General features: G+C 34.2%; 1 protein-coding gene across 1 annotated transcript in view; it reads left to right on the top strand.

Moving 5' to 3' along the window:
- The first annotated feature begins 11,680 nt into the window (after positions 1 to 11,680).
- PDE3A (phosphodiesterase 3A) overlaps positions 11,681 to 25,484 on the top strand; it is a 328,828-nt gene continuing 315,024 nt past the window's right edge. The window contains exon 1 of the mRNA XM_051961386.1: positions 11,681 to 14,905. Coding sequence (XP_051817346.1) covers positions 13,865 to 14,905 — 1,041 coding nt within the window. The 5' untranslated portion in view covers positions 11,681 to 13,864. The remainder of the gene's footprint in view (positions 14,906 to 25,484) is intronic.

Here is a 25,484-nt window from a genome sequence, read left to right as displayed (position 1 = left end):
GATGGAAGTGGATTTCTTTGACAAAGAGAAGATCTAACTCAGTTTCAATTGATCAATGATGAACAGAAGCAGCTACACCCAATGAAAGAACACTGGGAAATGAATGTAAACTGTCTGCACTTTTGTTTTTCTTCCCGGGTTATTTCTACCTTCTGTATCTAAGATATACTGTGATATATTTAACATGCATAGGACTGCTTGCCATCTGGGGGAGGGGGTGGAGGGAGGGAGGGGAAAAATTGGAACAGAAGTGAGTGCAAGGGATAATGTTGTAAAAAATTACCCTGGCATGGGTTCTGTCAATAAAGTTATTTAAAAAAAAAAGAAATTGAAAAAGCATATAACTCCTTACAAAATAGATTTGACAAAATGGAAAAAAGAAAACAACTCCTTGAAAAACAGAATATGTAAAATGGAAAAAAATCAACAGAACAAAACAATTCATTTAAAAATTAAATTGGCCAAATAGAAAAAGAGCTAGAAAAGATAACTGAAGAAAATAATTCACTAAACATTAGAAGTGAACAGATGGAAATGAATGATTCATAGAGACCTCAAGAATCAGTCAAACAAAAAATAGAAGAAAATGTAAAATACCTCATTGGAAAAACAACTGACCTGGAAAATAGTTCTAGGAGAGAAAATCTAAGAATTATTGACTTCTGGAAACCATGATGAAAAAAGGTCTTAGACATTATATTTCAGGAAATCATCAAGGGAAACTGCCCTGATGTCCTAGAATAAGAAGATAAAATAGCCATGGAAAGTATTCATTGATCAGCTCCTGAAAGAGACTCCAAAATGAAAACTCCGGGGAATATCATAGCTAAATTTGAGAATTATTGGACTAAGGAAAAAAAGTTATTGCAAGCAGCCCAAAAGAAACTATTCAAATATGTTTTTTAAAAATAATTAGAACTTTTTATTGACAGAGCCCATGCCTGGGTAATTTTTTACATTATCCCTTGCACTCACTTCTGTTCTGATTTTACCCCTTCCTCCCTCCACCCCCTCCCCCAGATGGCAAGCAGTCCTATACACGTTAAATATGTCACAGTATATCCTAGGTACAATATATGTGTGCAGAAGTGAACAGTTCTCTTGTTGCATAGGAAGAATTGGATTCAGAGGGAAGAAGAACCAAAATACAAACAGTTTACATTAATTTCCCAGTATTCTTTCTTTGGGTGTAGCTGGGGCTTCTGTCCCTCGATGATCAATTGAAACTTAGTTAGATCTTCTCTTTGTCAAAGAAATCCACTTCCATCAGAATACATCCTCATACAGTATCGTTGTTGAAGTATATAATGATCTCCTGGTTCTTCTCATTTCACTTAGCATCAGTTCATGTAATTTTCTCCAATCCTCTCTGTATTCATCCTGCTGGTCATTTCTTACAGAACAATAATATTCCGTAACACTCATATACCACAATTTACCCAACCATTCTCCAATTGATGGGCATCCATTCATTTTCCAGAAACTATTCAAATATCAAGGAGCCACAATCAGGATGACCTAAATCCTAGCAGCTTCCACCTTAAAGGATCAAAAGGCCTAAAATCTGATATTCTGAAAGGCAAAGGAACTTGGATGAAGAATCAACTGTCCAGATAAACTGAACATTATCTTTTAGGGAAGAAGATAGACATTCAATGATACAGATGAATTTCATTTATTTCTGCTGAAAAGACCAGAGTGAAACAAAAAATTTCATCTCCAAATACAGAACTCAAGAGAAGCATAAAAGTGTAAAAAGGAAAGAACTCTTGAGAACTATATCTCTATTATAGGCATATTTAGAGAGTAAAGGTATAATTTGATTTTATTGTGATAATATAAAAAAGAAACTAGAGGTGGAAAGGGTACTGAAAAAAGAGGAAAATGGAGGTAAAATGAGGGAAATTACATCTCATAAAGAGGCAAAGAAGACCTATTATAATTGAGGGAAAAAAGGGAGGGGGATAAACATTGTGTAAATCTTACTCTCATTAGACTGGCTGAAAGAGAGAATATTAGACATATTTAGATTCACAGAGAATCTTGTCTCACCTTATAGGGAAGTGGAAGAGGAAAGGGGAAAGGATAATAGAAGGGAAAACAAAAGTAGTAGGGAAAAATATAAGAAAGGGGGGGGCTATAAAGGAGGAGGGCTATATGATGGAGGTGATAGATGCAAAACACTGGGGAGAAAGGAAAGGGGGAAAGGAAAGAGAAAAGCATAACTTGGGGTAAATAAAATGGTAGGAAATACAGAATTAGTTATTTTAACTGTGAATGTGAATGGGATGAACTCTCCCATAAAACAGAAGCAGATAACAGACTGGATTAAAAGCCAGGATCCTACAATATATCAGTTACAAGAAATACATTTAAAGCAGAGTGATACATTTAGAGTAAAGATAAAAGGCTAGAGCAAAATCTATTATATTTCAGATGAAGTAAAAAAAAAGCAGGGGTTGTGATCCTAATCTTAGATCAAGCAGAAACAAAAATAGATTTAATTAAAAGAGCTAAGGAAGAAAACTGTATCTTACTAAAAGGTACCATAGATAATGAAGTAATATCAATATTAAACATATATGCCCCAAGTGGTATAGCATCCAAATTCCTAGAGGAGAAGTTAAGAGACCTGCAAGAAGAAATAGACAGCAAAACTATACTAGTGGGAGATCTTAACCTTGCTCTCTCAGCACTAGATAAATCAAACCACAAAATAAATAAGAAAGAAGTTAAGGAGGTAAATCGAATTTTAGAAAAGTTAGATATAATATAATAATAATAATAGGTACAATAATATTTTTATTATAGCTTTTTATTTACAAGACATATGCATGGGTAATTTATCAGCATTGACAATTGCAAAACCTTTTGTTCCAATTTTTCCTCTCCTTCTCCCACCCTCTCCCCCAGATGGCAGGTTGACCAATACATGTTAAATATCTTAAAGTATATCTTAAATACAATATATGTATACATTTCCATACAGTTATTTTGTTCTACAAAAAGAATTGGATTTTGAAATAGTATACAATTAACCTGTGAAGGAAATAAAAAATACAGGCAGACAAAAATAGAGGGATTGGGAATTCTATGTAGCGATTCATACTCATTTCCTGGAGTTCTTTCACTGGGTGTAGCTGGTTCAATTCATTACTGCTCTATTAAAACTGATTTGGTTCATCTCATTGTTGAAGAGGGCCACTTTTATCATAGTTGATCATCATATAGTATTGTTGAAGTATATAAATGATCTCCTAGTCCTGCTCATTTCACTCAGCATCAGTTCATGTAAGTCTCTCCAGGCCTTTCTGAAATCATCCTGCTGGTCATTTCTTACAGAACAATAATATTCCATAATATTCATATAACACAATTTGTTTAGCCATTCTCCAATTGATGAGCATCCACTAAGTTTTTAGTTTCTGGCTACTAGAAAGAGAGCTGCCACAAACATTCTTGTACATAAAGGTCCCTTTCCCTTCTTTAAGATCTCTTTGGGATATAAGCTCAAGAAGTAACACTGCTGGATCAAAGGGTATGCACAGTTTGATAACTTTTTGAGCATAGTTCCAAATTGCTATGAGTACACATTTTTCTTCATGGTTCATGGAACCTATACAAAAATTGACCACATATTGAGGTATAAACACCTCAAAATCAAAAGAAGAAAGGAAAAAAATAAATGCGCTTTTTCCAGATCATGATATAATGAAAATTACATGTGATAAAAAGTCAGGGAAAAATAGACCAAAAATTAATTAAAAACTAAATAATCTAATCCTAAAGAATGAATGGATGAAATGACAAATCATAGTCACAATCAATAATTTCATCCAAGAGAATGACAATAATGAAACAACACACCAAAATTTGTGAGATGCAGCCAAGCGTTTATTAGGGGAAATTTTATAACTAGATGGTTACTTGCATAAAATAGAGAAAGAGAAGATCAATGAATTGGACTTGCAATAAAAAAGCTAAAAAAAAGAACAAATCACCCCCCCCCCATTAAATACCAAATTTGAAATTATGAAAATAAAAGGGAAGATTGAGTAAAAAGTTAAAAAAGACTATTGAATTAATAAATAAAACTGAGTTGGTTTTATGAAAAAACCAACAAAGATGATAAACCTTTAATTAATTTGATTAGAAAAAGGAAAGGAAAAAAAGCAAGTTGTTAGTATTGTAAATGAAAAGGGAGAACTTTCTACCAATGAAGAGGAAATTAGAGCAATAATTAGGAGTTACTTTACTCAACTATATGTCAATAAATTTGATAATCTAAGTGAAATGGAGGAATATCTACAAAAATATAGATTGTCTAGATAACAGAAGAGGAAATAAAATATTTAAATATTCCCATTTTAGAACAACAAATACAACAAGCTATTAATCATGTAAGAAAAAAATCTCCAGGGCCAGATGGATTTACATGTGAAATCTACCAAACATTTAAAGAACAATTAATTGCAATACTATACCAACTACTTGAAAAAATAGGGAAAGAAGTCCTACCAAATTCCTTTTATGACACTGATATGGTGCTAATATCTAAATCAGGTAGGCTGAAAACAGAAAGAAAATTATAAACCAATTTCCCTAATTTATATTGATGGAGAAATCTTAAATGAACTACTATCAAAGAAAGTACAGAAAGTCATTCCCAGAATAATGCACCATGATCAAGTAGGATTTATAGCAGGGATGCAAGGCTGGTTCAATATTAGGAAAACCATAAGTATAGTTGACTATATCAATAATCAAATTAACAAAAATTATATGCAATAGATGTAGAAAAAGCATTTAATAAAATCCAACACCCATTCCTATTAACAACACTAGAGAATATAGGAATAAATGAACTTTTCCTTAAAAGCATCAGTAGCATTTATGTAAAACCGTCAACAAGCATCATATGTAATGAGGACAAATTAGAATGATTCCCAATAAGATCAGGGTGAAATGAGGTTGCCTGTTGTCACCATTACTATTCAATATTGTACTAGAAATGTTAACTTTGGATATGGGAAGAAAAAGAGAGTGAAGAAATTAGAGTAGGTGATGAGGAAACCAAATTAACATTCTTTGCAGATAATTTAATGGTATACTTAGAGAAACAATTCACAACTTTAGGAAAGTTGTAAAATACAAAATAAATTCACATAATCATCAATATTTTTATATATTACCAACAAAGTCCAACAGCAAGAGATATAAAAAGAAATTTCATTTAAAGTAAATGTCAATAATATAAAATATTTGAGTCTATCTGTTAAGGCAAAGTCAAGAACTACTTGAACACAAGTACAAAACACTTTCCACACAAATTAAGTCAGATCTAATCAATTGGAAAAATATCAGGCACTCATGGATAGGCCAAAGGAATATAATAAAAATGACAATACTACCTAAATTAATCTACTTATTTAGTGACACACCAATAAAACTCCTAAGAATTTATTTTTACAGATATATAAAAAAATAATAATAAAGTTCATCTGGAAGAACAAAAAGGCAAGAATTTCAAGGGAATTAATGAAAAAAAATGCAAGTGAAGGTAGCCTACCTATGCCAGATCTAAAACTATATTACAAAGCAGTGATCATCAAAACCATTTAGTACTGGTTAAGAAACAGGAATAGGTTAGGTTCACAGGACAAAATTGTCAATTACTACAGTAATCTAGTGTTTGAGAAATCCAAAGACCCCAACTTTTGGAATAAGAACTCACTATTTGTCAAAAACTGCTGAGAAAATTGGAAGTTAGTATGGCAGAAGCTAGGCATTGACCCATACCTAAAACCATATTCCAAAATAAGATGGAAATGAGTTCATGATTTAGACATAGACTGATATTACAAGCAAATTAGAAGATTATAGGATAGTTTACCTCTCAGATCTGTGGAGAAGACAAGAATTTGTGACCAAAGAAGAACTGTCACTCACTATTGAACACAAACTAGATAGTTTTGATTATATTAAGTTAAAAAGTTTTTGTACAAACAAAACTAATACAGACAAGGTTAGAAGGGAAGCAATAAATTGGGAAAACATTTTTACATTCAGGGGTCCTGATAAAGGCTTCATTTCCAAAATATATAAGAATTGACTAAAATTTATAAGAATTCAAGCCATTCTCCAATTGATAAATGGTCAAAGGATATGAACAGACAATTTTCAGATGAAGAAATTGAAATCATATCTAGTTATATGAAAATGTGCTCTAAGCAGTATTGATGAGAGAAAAGCAAATTAAGAGAGCTCTGAGGTACTCCTATACACCACTCAGATTGGCTAAGATGACAGGAAAAGATAATGAAGAATGTTGGAGAGGATGTGGGAAAACTGGAATACTAATGCATTGTTGGTAGAATTGTGAACTGATCCAACCATTCTGGAGAGCAATTTGGAACTATGTTCAAAAGACTATCAAACTTTGTAAACCATTTGCAAACCTTTTGATTCAGCAGTGTTTCTACTGGGTTTATATCCCAAAGAGCTCAAGGAGGGAAAGGGACCCCACATGTGCAAAAATGTTTGTGGCAGCCCTTTTTATGTGGCAAGAAACTAGAAACTGAGTGTATGCCCATCATTTCGAAAATGTCTGAATAAGTTATATATGGTATGAGTGTTATGGGATATTATTGTTCTATAAGAAATGATCAGCAGGATGATTTCAGAGAGAACTGGAGAGATTTACAGGTAGTGATGCTAAGTGAAATGAGCAGAACCAGGAGATCATTGTACATGGAAATAGCAAGATTTTATGATGATCAATTCTGATAGATGTGGCTCTTCTCAACAATGAGATATTTCAGCCCAATTCCAATGATCTTTTTTTTTTTTTACTTCTTTTGTTGTTTACTTGAATTTATTTTTTTCTCATTTTCTTCCTTTTTGATCAGACTTTTCTTGTGTAGCAAAATGATTGTATAAACATGTATACCTACATTTGATTTACATAGATTTTTTTATCATATTTAACATATATTGGATTACTTGGAATCTAGGGGAGGGTGTGGGAGGAAGGGAGGAAAAAATTAGAACACAAGATTTTGCAAGGGTCAATGTTGAAAAATTATTATTGCATATGTTTTAAAAATAAAAAGCTTCAATAAAAAAATCTTCGACAGGAATAGAAAGAACAGATGACTATCCTTGGGAAGAGAGGAGCAATAGGGAAAAGAGGTCTATATAGCATAATTGAACTACACAAGATAAAGTATATATAGTTACAAAGGAAGAAGTGGGAGAAATTGACATCCCTTGAACCTCACTTTCATTTGAGCTGGTTAGAGAAGAGTGAACAATTACAATCATACATTCACAAGTTTTGATACAGAACAACAATTAAACTCAAAATGCAATAGGAAGCGGGAAGAACAAGTCATAAGACAAATTTGAATTTTAGAAAGAGGAAGATGAAGGGAAGATTAAAGAAAGGAAGAAAGAAGATTTGGAAAAGAATATTTGCAACAGAGAGGAAACAGGCTGTTTACTTCTATCATATAGGCAAACTCCCTAAAAAAGTACAAGACAATGGAATGAAGGGAAAATAGCATCAATTAACAATCAAAAGTGTGAATATGAATAAGATGAACCTATCTAGAAAAGGAAAGAGGATAACAGTATGTATTAGAAAACATAAAATGACAATATTGGGAGTAAGTATGGCAGAGGAGCATATAACTAAAAAACATCTATGGTCATATAGTAATAAAGGCATAGGTTCTATGTATCTGAGTTGGCCAAACATGTTAGCTATATGTCTTTCTATTTATGTATACTCTTCTCTGTAGAGGGCAGAACTTTGGAGAAGTATACTTGAAAGAAGTATACTTGAAACAAGGTGTTAACTCAGAAGAATTTATGAGACAATGGTTATCTAGTTTATATATACTTAGTACTTAGCATGGTGATGTAATAACTCTACAATTGATGTAATTGTAATAGCATATTTAAACTGAGGACAAAATCAGCCATTGACATTCTATCTTTGACCTTCCTCCTGGTGGCTCTCCTGCCTCCTGCACTAAGATCAGACTTGGCAGACTGGCAGACTGTGAATTATATAAGTTTTAGAATAAGGAAAAAGGAGAAAGAGAAGGAGGAGGGGGTAGTACTGATAAAGCAGCTGAAAAGCATGAAGAATTAGACAAGAAAGAAGTGAAGTACAGTGCTGATGAAATTAAGGAGTATGGTGCTTCACAGGAGGAGCCATTAGGGCATTCCTCATCTCATAAAATGCCGCCCCCCTCCAATTCTCCCTTTGGGAGTGGAAGAAGGAGGAGGAGTGGGAGGGGCAGTAACACAATCAGCACCACCCATGCAGCAGCTTTGTCTACTCCCTATGACACAATTACAAAAGGCACTAATTAAAGCTAAAGAGGAAGGGCAAGATACATCTGATTTGAGAATAGAAGAATGCCCTGTGATTGAAGAGTTTGACTCTTCAGGTCAAGAAAAAAAGAAAATACACTCCATTTAATTTGGAAATTATCAAAGATCTGAAAAATGTTTGCTCTCTTTATGGATCTACATCGTCTTATGTTAAGATGCTATTAGAGAATTTGGCTTTTGAAGTTTTAACCCCTAATGATTAGAAATCTATAGGAAGGACATGTTTAGAATCTGGACAAAACTTGTGGCTTTCTGAGTATAATGAACTCTGTAGAATAGAAGCCCAATGAAATAGGCAACCTGGAGTTAATGTACCAGTCACCTCTGATCAACTAGCAAGTTTAGGTCTTTATGCAGATACTTTTTACAGATGAATTACCCTATAGCAGCATATGAGCAAATTGCTGCTGCTCCTATCAAAGCATGGGGCACCCTCCCAGGAAGACAAAATAGAGGGGAAGCCTTCATGAAAATAGCAGAAGATCCAAATGAACCCTTTGCTGATTTTGTGGGATATCTACAGACAGCTGTCATATGAACTATTGGTGAAAATATAGCAACAGAAATTATGGTAAAACATTTGCTAAAGAAAATGCTAACGAGGTTTGTAGAAGAATTATACTAAGACAACACAAGAATGCTCCTTTAGATGAAATCATGACACTGTGCCTCAGTGGCACAAATACCTTTTATAGCCAGGCTATGATGCAGACTCCCCAAGATCTGGACATGGGAAGGGATCTTTTTTGTCAAGGGACTTCCAGAGAGACTTGCCAATGCTTTCAATGTGATGAAATAGGGCATCTGAAAGTTCAATATTGGCATAGAAGACAAGGTGGGAGAACAAAACCCCAAATCTTATGTCCAAAATGCAATAGAGGCTTCCATTGGGCATTGGAATGTAGATTGACTCAGGGAAACAGGTAGCAGGGCTCAGCTCCAGCGCCCCAGTGGGCATCAGAATGTAGATTGACTCAGGGAAATGGGAAGCAGGGCCCAGCTCCAGGGCCCCAGGCAAAAAACACTTGGAGCATAATGGCAGCCAATATTACACTCAGAGAGTCTTTACAAGTTCAGTACTCCAACATGATCAATCAGTCAAGAAGCAACTTAATGGGAGAAAGGGATTACAATTGGGGAAACTAGAATTGTATGCAGCTGGGACTACTAAGCTATCCCCTGGAGAGGTGAAATCTGTCTCTGTCAGGCCTATGGATCCTTTGCCAGTTTGCTCATCTGCCAGTTGATCTTAGTTCAGGAGTCAGGAAAACCACCATGAGGAAGGTCAAAGATAGAATGTCTGTGGCCGACTTTGTCCTCAGTTTAAATAACCTATTACAATTACATCAATTGTAGAACTATTACATCACCATGCTAAGTACTAAGTATATGTAAACTAAATAACTATTGTCTCATCAGTTCCACTGAGTTAACATCTTGTTTCAAGTATACATCTCCAAAGTTCCTTCTTCTACACTTACCACTAATATATGTGTATTTATGGGAGAGTATGCATGATGTTTATAGGGAGAATGTCCCGTTACTTTTTTCATTAGGCTGTTTCATTAAAAGCCTTCACTTTTATCTACTTAGATTCTTTGGCATATCAATTAAAGCAATAACATTGTTATAGCTCATGAATTATGGTTTTCAGTCAATCAATCAACATACATTTATTAAATGCTATGTCCTCATGCTAGAGATAAAAAGAAAGGCAAAAAACATCCCTGTTTTCAAGGAATTTATATTTGAATGGGAGAAATAACAGACAAAAATAGGTACATACAAAGTACATTGAAAACACATAGAAGGTAGCTTTAGAAGGAAAAGTTATAGCAGCTGGTGGGACAAGGTATACAGAATTTGTATTTGAGCTGAGTGTTAAAGGTAGTTTATTTTAAAAAGCAGATGGAAAGAGGGCCTAACATCCCAGGTATTGTCCACAGGAAATGTGAAGACAGAAATGGAGGCAGTAATATGTGTAACAAACAGTAAAGAAGCCTGAATAAATAGAAAAAAATACGTTGAAAAAAGTTAAATTTAAGATTAGAAATAAGGGATTAGGTTCTGAAAAGCTGCAAATGCTAAAGTATTTATATTTCATTTTGGAGAGATAAGGAACTAATAAGGTTTATTGAATAAGGCCTTGACATGGTCAGTGCTATACTTATTGGGGAGAGACTTGAGGCAGGTATACCAATTAGAAAGTTGTAAGAGTAGTAGAAGGGAGAGATGATGAGATCTTGAAGTGGGATAGTGGCTTTATGAAACAGAATATAGGAGACATTGTAAAAGGTAGAAAAGACAATCCAGCAAAAGATGGATTTGGCAACAAATTAGTCATGTGGGGTGAATGCTGGTGAGGAGTCAAGGATGACATCAAGGTTGCAAGGCTGTTTGACTGAGAGGATGGTAATAATAGCGAAGTTCAGAAGTAAAGAGGATTAGGGGAAAGATAAGTGTTTTGGTCATGAGAAATAGAGTTATAGAGTGCCTGGGTAATATTTCTCAGAGCATGTTTCCATGAGGAGATGCCTGAGGTGTTACATGTTTCCTGTCTCAAATTAAGAAGTTTATCCTTTGATAAACTGATTTTGTTTCTGAAATTTTCAGTATGTCACTACTAATTCATTTCCTTTACAGTTAATATGTTATACTTGAAAGCATAATTCATTAAATTTATATTTGATGGTCCATAAATATTTTTTCATGTTTTTGTCACTAACTCCAAAACTTGCTCATAACTAGGAACATACTTAAAATTTAAATGTCCTCATTTTTTGGTCCCCAAATGCCATTATTTGATTTTCCCCTTATAAATCCCAGGTGACTAGCATCTGAATTAAGTGTATACAATACATACCTTTATATATATGCATGCTAAGGAGTTCATTTGTTTTTGGCAAAGACATTTTTGGTCCTGTTACCTTAATTATTAAACAGATGGTATCTCCCTTCATTGACTAGCTGCCCTGGTTGTTCTCCACATGACATATGAGTTCTTTGTTTCTAGCTGAGACTAGTTGCAATGTTACTTATTCTTACATATGTGTCAGACTATTAAAAGTTCTAATAGCAAAAAGGAGTGAAAGGTGTATAACAGAACCATTCATTCAATAAATTTGAATCTTGAAGACCTAATCACTTTTTAAAAATAAAACTATACCTCTTTATCAGAGTAAACACACTATATGAAAGCAATTATCCAGATCCTGGAGACTAAAAATACTTTCACCTGAAATATGAATTTAATTAGTAAAAGTGGTTTATTAATTATATCATCATTTTTTTTTTTTTGGTTAGGGTTGAGTTTAATCAAAAACATGGAAGTGTTTTAGAATCGCATAGAAGTGCCCTTTTGTCTGTCAATGAAAGCCCTAGCAGCAGAAGGGACTACTGAGGGTCTGGCATACACCCACTTAGCACTCTATTTTTGTATTGTTGTTAGAATTGTTAATTATCATATCCCTTGATAAACTCAGTACTTAGTTATATATAGAAATTGCCATTAGTTTCTAATATGCTTTATTTTTATATGATGTCTTTGCCACCTATTCAAATCAGAGATGTGATTATAGTACTAATTGATTTATTAAAGATTTTTGTTGTTTTCAGTGTAAAAGGATCATTTTACAGTAATAAGAATTTGTTTGATGTGGCTCAATCTATCGTTTGGAAGAATTCATTTTTTTAAAGAACTACTCTAGCCACCTTTAACCTTTGAAAGCTCCCTGAAAGTCTAACCTCAAAACCTACTTTTGCTTTCAGTAGTCAAAAGTCAAATGATGCTCCTGAATTCTTTTCTTTTATTACTGACAAAATTTCAAAAGGAAAGGAAGTAACACATCCAGGAAAAACCCTTCATCTTGACAGCAATGATGATAAAGTGGTCCTTCTAACTTGTGAAATTGTCCATCATACACCAAAAAGAACCACAAAAAGTTTCCTGTTTAAAAATTATTTTTCCAAGCAGGTTCATTCAGAAGTGCCTCTTGAATTTGGTGAGCTATTTTAAACTGATTTGTGAATGAGTGTATGGTACTTTTTCAAAAGAGTGAAATTGTGGTTGGTTTCTTAATTTTTAAATGACAGAAGGGAGTGAGTTGGCTACCTAGCGCCCTCCCTTCTTTGAGGGAGCCAAACAGATTCTCTTCCCCCGAACACATAAAGTTAACGCCAACGGGAAAGCAAGTCATTTGATTCCACGTTTCTGAACTAAAATATTTCTTGCTTGTGAACAGAGTTCAACGTAGCGGCTTCTCCTGCGTCTTTATTGCGTAGGTCCCAGTCAAGGGGTGAGGAGCAATACAGAAGTAGCGCCAAGAGCAGCGCCTCCTCGGGGGTAGTGGCGAACACAGGGAGGAAGTCTGTTTTTCAGAATTGCCTTTAAAAAAGGAGGGGAAAGAAGGAGGGAAAAAAAAGGTGAATAAGAGACCGCCAATTTCTGGCTTTTTTTTTTTTTTTTTAATTTTTTGGGGATTACTTTGCTCTCGGATTGCCTTGATCAAAGTGTGACTTTCCTCAGGCTCTAGCATTTGCTTAGTTTATAAAATGCAAATCCCTGGGACCAACACTGCACCAAAAAAGCAAAAAAGCACATCCCATTTTCCCTCTTACCCTCCCTTCCTCTTTTCATTTCTCCCTTCCTCCTTCCTTCTCGCCGTTTTTCTCTCGTAAGGTCTGACTCTCCGGCTGGGTTTAGCAACTTCTTAATTATTTTCTCGTCCATCCATCCCTCTTTCCTTTCTCTTTCGTCTCCTCCCCTCTTTTCTCCACTTTTCAATTTCTTTTCATTTCTCTTTAAAAATTAAGACCTGGACTGGAGCCCCCGGCCCGCATTTCACAGCCCAGCTTTCTTCCTTAGCCCCGGGGAATGGCGATTTGCTTCTGGCGGCGGACCTGGAAGGGACCGTAGCAAGAGAGGAAAGAGTGATAGAGAAAGACCGGGAGAAGAAAGAGGGGGTGGGGGAAGGACTCCATCTGCTTCTGGAGCTCAGCTAACGGTTGGGGCCAGCACCAGAGCGAGCTGTGAGATGGCCTAGAGATTAACTAACACTTTTGACTTGTCCCTCCACTGCTGCTGCTTGTTCCTTTGATTCCAGCCCTCCGCTACCAAGCGAAGGATGCGTTTCACAGTTTTAAAAGATCGCAAGTAAGAAGCCACCCGGGAAGATGTGTATGGGTGAAGGAAGAGATTTTGGAGAGTGGTTGTTTAAAAGCTCAAAAAAAGAGAATTCGGGTCGTTTTCACTCATGCCAGCTTTGAATTTTCAAGAGCCCCTTTGGTAGCATCGTCTTCTTTCCTCCCTTCAAATTTCCTCTCCCCACACCTCGAGTAGAAATTAATTGCTTATTGCGGAGCTGTAATTTAAGGCTATTTGGGGAGGGTGGTGAACAAGAGAAAGAAATTAAATCAGTAGGAGCTGGTACCCATTTGGTGCTTTGGTGAGTAAAGCTAAACTATGGCCCCGACTGGAGAGATTGCTGACATCGGGGATGAACCCAGTAGTGGCAGAGACGCTCAACATCAGATCCCGGGGTCCGACTGTAACGGTTACTCATGTAAAGGCAAGCATTTGCCCCTGCCCCCTGCCAGTCCCTCGAGACCTTCCCGGGACCCAGGCTGCCAGGTCGGCTGGGGAGACATAGTCTTGAACAAGCTTCGGAGCTCCCGGAAACTTTCCTCTGCACTCTGCGCTGGCTCGCTCTCTTTTTTGCTGGCTGTGGTGGTGAGGCTGGTCCGAGGCGAGATCAGCTGTGACCTGGAGGAGAGTCAGGAGGAGGCGGAGGCAGTAGCGGCGGCGGCGGCGGCAGCGGCGGCTGAGGAGGAAGCAGCAGCAGCAACAGCTGCTGCAGCTGCAGCTGAAGGGGGCGTCTTAAATCTGCCTCGGGGAGGTCCGCTGAGCGGAGGCTGGCAACTCAGCGCTGGGCTGCAGCCCGCGGCTCTGCTCTTCGGTTTTCTGTGCGCCTTCTTTTGGATGGGCTTGTACTTGCTCCGCTCTGGGGTCCGACTGCCTCTCGCGCTCTTGTTGTTAGCCGCGTGCTGCGGGGGGGAAGCAATTGTCCACATCGGACTGGGAGTCCGCGAGGATCACTTGCTCTCTCTCCCCGCCACTGGGGTGGTGCTCAGCTGCTTGGCCGCCGCGACATGGCTGGTGCTGAAGCTGAGACAGGGTGTCCTCATGATCTTCTTGATTAGTGCGGTCAGGACCGCGTCCCTGATTTCCTTAGAGAGAGTCAAGGTCGCCTGGAGGCCGTACCTGGCTTATTCAGCCGGGCTGGTGGGGCTGCTTCTAGCCAGGTACCCGGAAAAAATCTTGCCTCAATCGAGAGAGGCGGCCCAGAGAGAAGGTTTTGTCACCCAGCTGGTTGTAGGGAATAAAGAAGAGGTCGTGGTGTTTAAGAGGAGGAGGCGGTCCAGCTCCATGATCTCCTCAGAGATGTCCGGCTGCGGCAGCAAGTCTCATCGCAGGACCTCCCTTCCCTGCATACCTAGGGAACAGGTAAGGATTCAACTTCTCTCGCGTTTGAAACACTGCGGGGGTGAACAACCAGGGGCAGGGTTGACAGAATTGGAGCGCTGTGAGCCACAGTAATAAATTGGTGCAGCTGGAAGGGAAAGAGACTAGGAAAAGAGATACATCTAAAAGACTTGAGATGGGCATCAGTTTTTCTGACCCCGAGCACCTTATCACATAAACAGCCCCCAAATTGGATTCAGAGCAAAAGAGACGATCTCAATCGGGTTGCTCACAGCTGTTGTAACTTTTAAAATTTCTTACACCTGGTTTGGGCCCCCCACTCTCAAACTCTTTAAAATTCATTGACTTCCCTTCCTCCCTTATTTTGAAGTAATGTTTTAATTTTAAGTGGTGAGCGATCTTTTCAAAACGTGGCCTTTGTGGTATTTCTTCCATTTTTCTTATACAGTGGTACCTTGGTGGAGCGAAAATAAACAGTTCTACAGCAAGGCTTGTTTAAACTAGTGCTGTCAATATAAAATTATGGAACTCTTTGCAGTTTGTTTTACTGTGAAAAGAAGGTTGTTCAATGCGTTATGGATATGTTGGGAATTTTTTGGGGGGCGGAGTAACTATTGTAGTATAAACTGACAGTAATAAACACTCATTTTGGTAATCAGGCATTTGTGAATTGTAGGATTTGGGAAACAGATAAATTGTTAATATGATTTTACAGGACAATTTGGTAATGTAGCCAAAGACTGGATTTTAAGCATTTTTGTATGTTTATGCAAACTATGTAAATTAGAGGAAATATTTGTCCAGGATTGCATTTAATAGAAGACATGAATTCCTTTTAAGTTTAAAAATTGCACAGCAATTAGCTTCCGTAGATCAGTGACCCAGCAATCACTCTTGGAGTTCTTGTAAACTGAACTGTATACCCTTATTTAGAAAAAAAAGTTTAAAAATAATTTAAATAGGAAATGATTGCGCATGCTTTTGTGTAAATGTCATTCTGACAATCTCTGAAATTATGAGTAGTTGAGGACAAAATGAAAATTATTACATGCTTCTTGGGGTCCAGTGTCTTTTCAGTGCAGTTCTAAAGAATACAATAAATATTTCCTGTAACTTGAAATGAACTGAATAATTTTAAATAGTGGTTGTTTAAGTAGTGTTCATTTCTAATAGTCATTATAGGGTTTTGAACAGGCTTGATGAAATGCCTAAGAGGGAATATAAGGGATAAAAAAGGGATTTATATTTTTCAACTTTTAAGACTACATGATAGTTATTGTTTGTATGACTATTGATTGAAAGATTATTCTAAAATGTGAAAAAATCCACTCCCTCCCCCTACCTAATTGTACAAAAGTTGAACATTTTTTGAATAATAGAAAGTCACCATATGGTATGGATAGATAGTTTTCATTCTGGAAATGAGTTGATATGTACATATATTTGCAATTGTTTATATTGTTTTTTGGAAGACTAGTTAATAATTATATATTTTATGCTTGTTTCAAAATTCAGCTTACTTATTTAACACATTGTTTAGATAAAATAAACATTCCTCTGTATAATTATATTCCCAAAGTGTAGTTCATACCTCAAAATGGACTCTATCATTTTTAATAGGAATTATAGCAATCCAAAAAAAACAATAAGAAAATTAGGTAAAGGAAAGATAAGCATTAATTTCTTTTTTATAGGTACTTAGAGATATATCTTCCTACCTCTGGCATAACTGTCTAACATATGTGGTCATTTTATTTATCAGATATTTGGATATGAACAACATATAAACAAGCCATTTTTTTAAAAGAAAAAGTTATATTTCTTTAATTTCATCATACACAATTCCTTTCCAAAGCATTTCATTTGGATATCCAAATTTAAATTTTAGAGACTTCATGTTTCCATTCAGAGTTCAAGATTCTATTTTTCTCTGGATTAGATGTTGAGTATATTTCAGATAAGTAAAGTATCTGAGCAAGTTGTGGCAGATTTTTCTTTAACTTTTTTTCCTTTTTGTATTTTTATTTACATTGGTAGATGAAAAATTTGACTCTTATAAGTTAAAGAAAATGGTTGAGCTTTAGGGCATTTGAAATTGTTAATAGTTGGAAAGAGTATTATGCCATTGTTGTCATGAAGAATGAGTAATTAAATTATCCCAAGTCATTAACTTTATTTGGTAACTATTTTTAACTGTATTATTTGTGAAAGATATTATTCAATGTGCAACTTTATCAATGATTGTTCATGACAAAACAAGGATTGCATTTAAGTGAAATTTAGGTTCTTGAAAAATTGAAGAAACAATGGATAAGTGTTTCTCTTTTTAGAATAGATTTTCTTTGCAAAGAGAATATGAGATGCTTAAAACAGAACTATGTATGTATAAAATTAATATAGCACAGTGCTTCATAGTGATAGCATATTTTATCAGCACAGGATTTAACTTCTATCTACGAAATTTTAAGTCTAAATATTCCCTCAACCCTCAAAGAATTGTCCAGAGATGTGAAGTTGATGAGGAAATATATCATAAGTGACACATACTGAAGGAAAAGATGTGATATATGGTACAATGTGTATCACTGTCTTTGACACTTTTTATAAAAACTAGTAATTGATCCTTCCAAATGTGTCTCTGCTGTTAACTATTAATGATTCCATTATTGAAAAAATTGCTACTCTTCAAATTTGAAAAAAGATCATAAAACACCATACAGTAATAAATTGGACTTAGCCAGGAACTCTTAATGACTATATATATATATATATATATGAAAGCAGAGTCTTATGATAAACTTGATAATTTATCTGGACCTTGACCATCATAAGTTGTAAAGGTTAGAGAGGGTAAGTTACAACATACTTTTCTCTAGATACCTTAAAGTGATCTTTCAGTTCCTTATAAAATCTCTCCACTCTTTCCTTCCTTCCTTCCCTCAATTGCTTGAAGACCTTAAAGAATTGGGAGACTTTGAGGCAAAAGTCATAGCCAAATAGTCAGTCAAATTTAAAGGGTTAAGGGATTTCGGGAAGTATGGTACAGTGAAAAGTGTGCTAGATTTGGATTCAGAGGATCTAAGTCACAGTTTGTCCTGGGCCTCAGTTGCTTTGATTAGGTTAACTAATGTCTGAGGTTTCTCCCAGTCTTAATTCTGTGATCCTCTGATGTGATCCAGGACCACTCCTTGATTTTTACATATGATAGAAATTTCTGGGCCTAGACAAAACTAAGTGGCATGTCCAAGGCAATATGTCAGAGACAGGCTTCTAATGTTTAAATTAGACTCCTCTATTTCAAATGCAGATCACCTTTGACTGTATCATGCTGCTATCTTTCTCTTACAGCAGAAAGCAGCAGTAGATTATATAGCATGCAGAACAGTGTCTTAGCTTGGAATTTTTAAAAAAAGTTTGAGTTTTTCCATCAAATAATATGTTTTTTTGGATATAGTATAGTTGCATTTGAACGAAAGTTTCCTTTATTCTCTGAAGAACCACACACACACACACACACACACACACACACACCCCTCACAGACTATAAAGCTATAAAAATGTTTTGATAAATTGAATATTCAGGCAAATTGTCATGTATAACCTATAAATATATAGTATATGTTTTACTTCAATTATGAATCTTTTATTAATTCATTTCTTTAACATTTGTCTTTATCAAAAATGATTTAATAGTGGATCACTGATTATAGTAAACATTTCATATTTAATTTTTAAAAATTCCATACCAATATTATTGTTTTTCTTGAAATTCTGATTTCTGACAGACCTACATAATTAGAAGCATGTACTTCTTGCCATTTTGTTATGTCTGTGCCCTTTATTTTTATATATTTGTGGCATTTATAGGCAAAAGAGACTGAAATTGACCTTGAGTTTGGAATTAAAATATATGTAATGGTGGATATTTGATAAAGACAACTTTAAAAGCTCAAATTATACTACATATTGGGTTGTAACTTTTTATTTAAAAAATCCTTAGGAAAAGGTAATGATAACTGAGTTAAATTAAAATTTTATGAAAACTTAGAAACATTTGAAGCATGGATGTAAGTTGTAGAAGTAGAAATAGCTGCAAAATTTTCCAGTGGGGAGAGATGGGATGCATGATTGGCTGAACAGATGAGATCCTGTCACAATTACTGTTTTTTGAAATTAATCTAAACCATGGTACTAACTTTAATTTCTCAAACAAAGAAATTTAATGGTATTAGTCCCTGTTTGTATTTACACTCATGATTTTATTTCAATCATAACTTAGGAGACATTTTAATAATACTAGGCTGTTTGTAATGCTACAGATAGCAGTACTGAAAGGCTTATTTCATCTTGTTGACAAAATGAACTATGTCAATATCATTAATGCTAACTCTTGGAAATAAAAAGGTAGAAATTCAATTTTTTTTCCTAGTAGGGATAAAACTGAAAACTTTTTTTCCTTGTCTTTTTTTGGTCATATATTTTATAATTTCACGTTTTGAGTTTAGTTGTTAAAAGTGTGGTTAAAAAACAATTTTACTGACAATTCAGTGAATCTATATAAACTTATGGAGTATGGAAGAAGTCAAAACAAGAATTTTGTTCTTTCTCTACTGAAACTAAATGTAAAAAGTGAAAAGCTATGGAACTGAAAGAAATTCTGTGTATGCTGGGCTGTCATGTTTAATTAAATAAACAGGCCAGAACAGTGACTCTTGTGTATGAAATACATTTTGAAAAGCCTAGGGGGGTTTGAAAAGCTAGGGAAGCAAGAAGGAGAATATTAGCATGAAAAATATTCCTTACATTTAAGTGTGACATTTGTGTAAATTTGTCAATATCAGCTATTAAAGAACATAGTCTGTGGAAAGAATCAAGTTGATTGAAGACATTAAATTTACAAATTTAAAACTTCTGTTTTAAAGGTAAAGCACTAAACTTGGATTCAGGAAAACCTTTAACTTTTACCTCAGAAATTCACAACTTTTTGTCTCTGGGGAAAGTCTCTTAAACATCAAGCCTTAGCTTCCTTATCTGTAAAATGGGAATATTAATAACACTTAGCTAAGATTAAATGAGATGATGTTTGAAAATTCTTTACAAATTTTTAAGCTGTATAAATGTGATCTATTATTATCATATTATTGATACAGGCCATATCATATAGTAGTACTATTGTGTTACCTTTCTGAAGGATTTAGACTAAGATTTCTTCCAGTTCTAAATAATGTGATCTTATGACATGTCAATAAAAACCATAATAGGTATAGAAATTATTTCTGAATGCCTTTATTTTACAGATGAGGAAACTGAGGTCCAAATAGGGTGACTTGTGGGAGAACACAGGTAGTAAAAGTTCTGGGATTTGAACTCAGATCCTATAATGCCTAGTTCAAAATTCTTTTCATGGTATCATATCCTTCTTAGTTTTCATTGAAAATACTTCATCTACTTGAAATTTCTTCTTCATTTATGTTTATTAAGTGTTTATTAAGAAAATTAAGTGTGTTAGAGAAACCAAAATGAAGCCAACGTAGCATTTTATTTTGTGTAACTTACCCAAATGATATTTGATAGAATGATAGGATTTGAAAGAAAAGTATTTAGATTTTAAAGGAAAATAATTTTAAAATTGTAATGAAAGGGATTTAACGGTACAAAAAAAAATTAGAAATGGACCTGTTTCTGATTTGTCACAATCAAGTACTTGCTGCTTTCTAATTGAACTCTCAGGAAAATGTGTGTATGTGTGTGTGTGTGTGTGTGTGTGTGTGTGTGTGTGTGTGTTTATGTGATTTTCATGACCCTTTTCTGCTTTCTCATCAATAATACAATTTTTGAGGTTCCAAATCAGTTTTATATAGTTCTCTTTTTTTAACTCTCCTTTTTGCAAGAAAAAGTGCTCTAATTGTAACATACCACTTTTTGTAGAGCAAGAAGGTTTTTTCTTTTACCAAATGAATAAAACAATAGTGTCTATCTCTTCTCAAGATTCACTTTAGTTTCCAGGCTAACTATAAAAATAATTATTTTTCAAGTTTATACAGATGCTTTTAAAATTATACCACAATCATTTGCAAATATCATCCCTTTCTTCCCTATCTTTTAATAACAAAAACAAGAAACTAGTTCAGTAAAACCAGTTGACACACTATCATATCTTGAAAGTATCTAACTTTCCACATTTGTGGTCTCTAACTTTTCTATTAAGAAGGTATAAAGAATCATGATTCACTCTCCATTATAAACATTGATCATTAGAACCAATTTTTCACATGCCTTTTAGTGCTTTTAAAATTTAGATTATTATAACATGTTATTATTTTTGGTCCAAACGTCTTATGTTTGCCATTGCTTATCATGCAATATTCCATGATACTCATGTACCAAAATTTGTTCAGAGATCCTTTAATCGATAGATCCTCTTATTGTTTCCAAGCTTTCCTGCCACAAAAGCTCTGCTATGAAAATTTTGGTGTATATGGGATGTTTCTTTCTGTCTTTTGATGTCTTTGGGCTGTATGCCCAGTAATGGAATTACAGGGTAAAAGGGTATGAATAGTTTAGTGACTTTTCTCACATAGTTCAAAATTGCTGTCCAGAATAGTTGGACTGGTTCCCAGTTCCATCAACAGCAGATTAGTGTGACTGTCTTCCCAACCTTCCCCACCATTGCCTACTTCTTTCTTTTATCACCTTTGCCAATTTGAATGTGAGGTGAAATTTCAGAGTTATTCTAATTTCTACTTCCTATATTAATGATTTTGGATACCTTTTCATATGGTTATTGATAGTTTGCATTTCTTCTCTTAAAAAACTTTATATATTCTTTAACTATTTATATATTGGGGAATGCTCTTTGGTGCTTTAATTTTTACCAGTTCTCTCTAGTCTAGTATAAGTAGACATTTATCAGAGAGATATAAGATAAAGATTATATTCTCATTAGGGAGTTCCTTTTTTTTTAATCTTAACTATACAGATTATTTTCACAATAAAACATTTTAATATAAATTAAATTGTCTGTTTTATAATTTATGATCAACTTTATCCTATATTTACTTAAAAGTTCACTCCATATAACCTGAATTATTTAAAGTACCTACTTCTGCCATCTTCTTGTTTTCTTCAACTTGTCTACTATTAAAGACACCTACTAGGTCCAAGGGTCTAAGTGATTGTGTGCATTCCCTTCTGTATTAAGGATCCCTTTTGCTCCTGATTGGGTTTAGTTCTAGGAGAGCCTGACTTCTAATAAAAGGAATTAGGATCCCCTTTTTTTTATATTCTCTTTCTCATGTCTTCTACCCTAGTGTCTCAGGGCATAGATACATACAGCTTAGACTGTTGTTCATATCTGAATTCTCTGAAAGTGTAAAATGTAAAGACAATACATGTAATATATGCACTATATATGGGATGAGTATTTGTTTTCTACACACAAAAGAAATCTCAAAAGACACAAAGCTTCTCAGTGTGCAATGAACAATGACTTAAAACAGTATCCAGTAATATAATAGTTTTAATCTTGAAAAGATGATTATTTTTAAAATAAATTTGCATTGATAGGCTTGATTTTACATTATGTAGATTTTTGCCTATATCCTTTTTCCTTCCCTTTTCCTGAGTGCCATCCCTTAGAATAAGTAATTTTTCTTGAAAATAAATAAGAAAAGGGGTAGCTAAGTGGTAGAGCATCAGCCCTGAAGTCAGGAGAACTTGAGTTCAAATCTGGTTTCAGACACTTAACACTTCCTAGATATATGACCCTGGACAAGTCACTTAATCCCAATTGCCTCAGGGGGGGAAAAATAAAGAGGAAGAGAAAACAATTTGACAAATTAATACTTTGAAGGAATCTGACATTATATGCAAAGTTTCACACTTGTTATACTATCCCCTTCTCCCAATCCCAAAACCTGTAAAGCAATGGAGGGATATGTCTTTTCATATCTCTTTGAGACCAGGGCTATTCATTACGATTTTGGCACATTAATTTTTTTTTTGTGTGTGTGTGCGTGTGTGTATTCTTCTTTCCATTTACATTATTGTCAAGGTAGTGTTATTTAGCTGATTCTTCTTTATTTTGCATTAATTCATATAAATCTTTTCATGCTTCTCTGAAATTCATAATATTAATTATTTTAGTACACTCATGTACTACAACTTTTATTTATTTATTCATTCAGTCCTTCATTTATTTACAGCCATTTCTCAGTTAATGGTTATCTATTTTGCTGATGAGCATGTACTTTGTTTTTAATTCTTACTATCACTAAATCTTACTATAAAGTGATTCTTACTATCAATAATATTATTATCATTGTTTTGGGGATACAGGAATCTTTTCTATTTCTTAGTGACCTTTTCCAGAGTACATAGCCTAATTCTTAAATCTCATTTGGACATTTAATAGGTTGGGGATCTACCAAGTAGGTAGTCCTTATTTCATCTAAATTCTGCATTACCCAAACAATTTTTAGTTCAACGAGGAGCAGATTTGATAGGTAGTAGGAATCAGGTGTAATGGCTCTTCCATACCTTCTTTCTAGTAACAGAGAAGACCTCTTTTTATTTTTTTCTTATTTTATTTATTTATTTATTAAATCTTTTTAATTTTCAAAACATATGCATGGATAATTTTCAACATTAACTCTTGCAACAAAACCTTGTGCTCTAATTTTTCCCTGTCTTCCCCCACCCCCTCCCCTAGATGGCAAATAATCCAATATATGTTCAAAAAATATGTTGAAAAGAACAACATCCATCAGGATAATCTTCCTACAATCTTGTTGCCATATACAATAATCTCCTGGTTCTGCTCATTTCACTTATCCTGCTAGTTTACTAAAGCTATTAAATGTCTTGATTAGTTTTTTTTTTTTTAATTAGGTTTTCATTTATTTCCGTTAAGTTTTCAGTTTTGGTAACATAATCACCTATGAAAGTTTCTGAAGATTCTCTTACCCATTTGAAATTTTAATTTTTGATTTTCACAATTTTGATTTTCTCACTTTTTTTGGTTTAGATTAGCTAATGGTTTATTATTATTTTTTATTTTTGGTTAATCTTTAAAAAAATACCTGTTTTCTTAAATGTTTTTATTTACTTTTATTTATCTCATTATAGTCAAACTTGTTTTAGTTTTATTTGAAATCTATTTTTCTTTTTTTAAATTAAGTATTTTAATCAGCAGACATTCTTCTCTCCTTTCTACCTCCTCACCACTGTTACACACATGTATAATTAAGCATAACAAATTCTCTTATTGGCCATTTTTCTAAAATGTTTGCCATTTTCCCCAAAAAATGTCAGTTCTAGTCTGACTCCATAGCTAGAGGTGAGCAGTGTTTTTCAACTTGAATCCTTTGGCATTGTGGTTGGTCATTTTGCAGAGTCAATGCAGTTGACTCTTCATTGCTTCATATGTCTTCCCAAGTTTCTCTGAAATCACCTTCTTCATAGTTTCTTGTTTCACTTTTATAATTAACTATAATTTGTGCAATTATTTCCTAATTGGTAAGTATCTCCTTATTTTCCAATTCTTTGCTACTGAAAAAAAGAGGAGTTATAAATATTTTTATGCATCTTTAGAGTTTGTTTTGCTTAGGACTAATCCATCTCTCAATTTATCATCCCTCTTATTTTTTACCTGTTCTTTCTCCCCCTCTTCTCTTGTTTCTCTTGAGTTTACCGAAGTCTTTTTTTTTAAATCTCCCTCTTTTAACAACAAGAGTTCTCACAAAATCTTAAAAAGGACATTAAAAATCAAATAAAAGAAGAAAAATTAGGAAAAAATAAGAACAAGCCAAGAAAATCAAGAAAATTATGGAAAAAAGTAATCAACTTGAAATAGAGAATCAAAAACCTAAAGAAGAAAATAGCTCCCTGAAAACTATAATTGGGCAAAGGGAAGCTAATAATGACTAATGATTAATGACATTAGTGACATTCTAAAAAACCAAGAAACAAAACAAAACAAAATATAAAAAATCAAAAATAGAAGAGAAGTAAGTTGTTAAATTGAGGAGAAATAATATAAGAATAGTCAGACTACCTAAAAGTTATAGAAATTATCAAGGAAAATTGTTCTGAAATTCTAGAACAAAAAAGCAAAGAAGAAATAGAAAAAAATTCACCAATCACCATCTTTACGAGATCTCAGGAGGAATACTTATAGGAATATCATAGCTAAGTTTCAAAGGGGTTATGATTAAGGATAACTTACTCAGCAAAGTTGAGTATAAAAGGACATTTAGCAAGCTGAAAGACTTCCAGGTTTTTGCCATAAAGCTCCCAGAACTTAAGGAAACAATAAACTTATAATATCTAGGAGAAACATAATATAAACAATAAAGACCAATTATAAGGTATTCAATAAGATCAACTTGTTTACTTCTTAAAAGTGAAAATATTAGCAGTAATTATTTGACTATCATCATTATTTGAGTAGTTAGAAAGAAAGATATGGACTGAGCTAAGTATGATGAAAGTGGTTCTAAATAATAAAACTGTATAGAGAGATAAAAATGAGTAATTATCTCATATAAAAAAGTCATAAAAGGAATAACCGATACATAAAAAGAAAGAAAAAGGGGAGTGT

Source organism: Antechinus flavipes, chromosome 5, assembly GCF_016432865.1.
Source record: "Antechinus flavipes isolate AdamAnt ecotype Samford, QLD, Australia chromosome 5, AdamAnt_v2, whole genome shotgun sequence".
NCBI classification, from domain to species: Eukaryota; Metazoa; Chordata; class Mammalia; order Dasyuromorphia; family Dasyuridae; genus Antechinus; species Antechinus flavipes.
The sequence above is the reverse complement of the archived record's forward strand: the minus strand, read 5'-3'. Positions and strand labels throughout refer to the sequence as shown.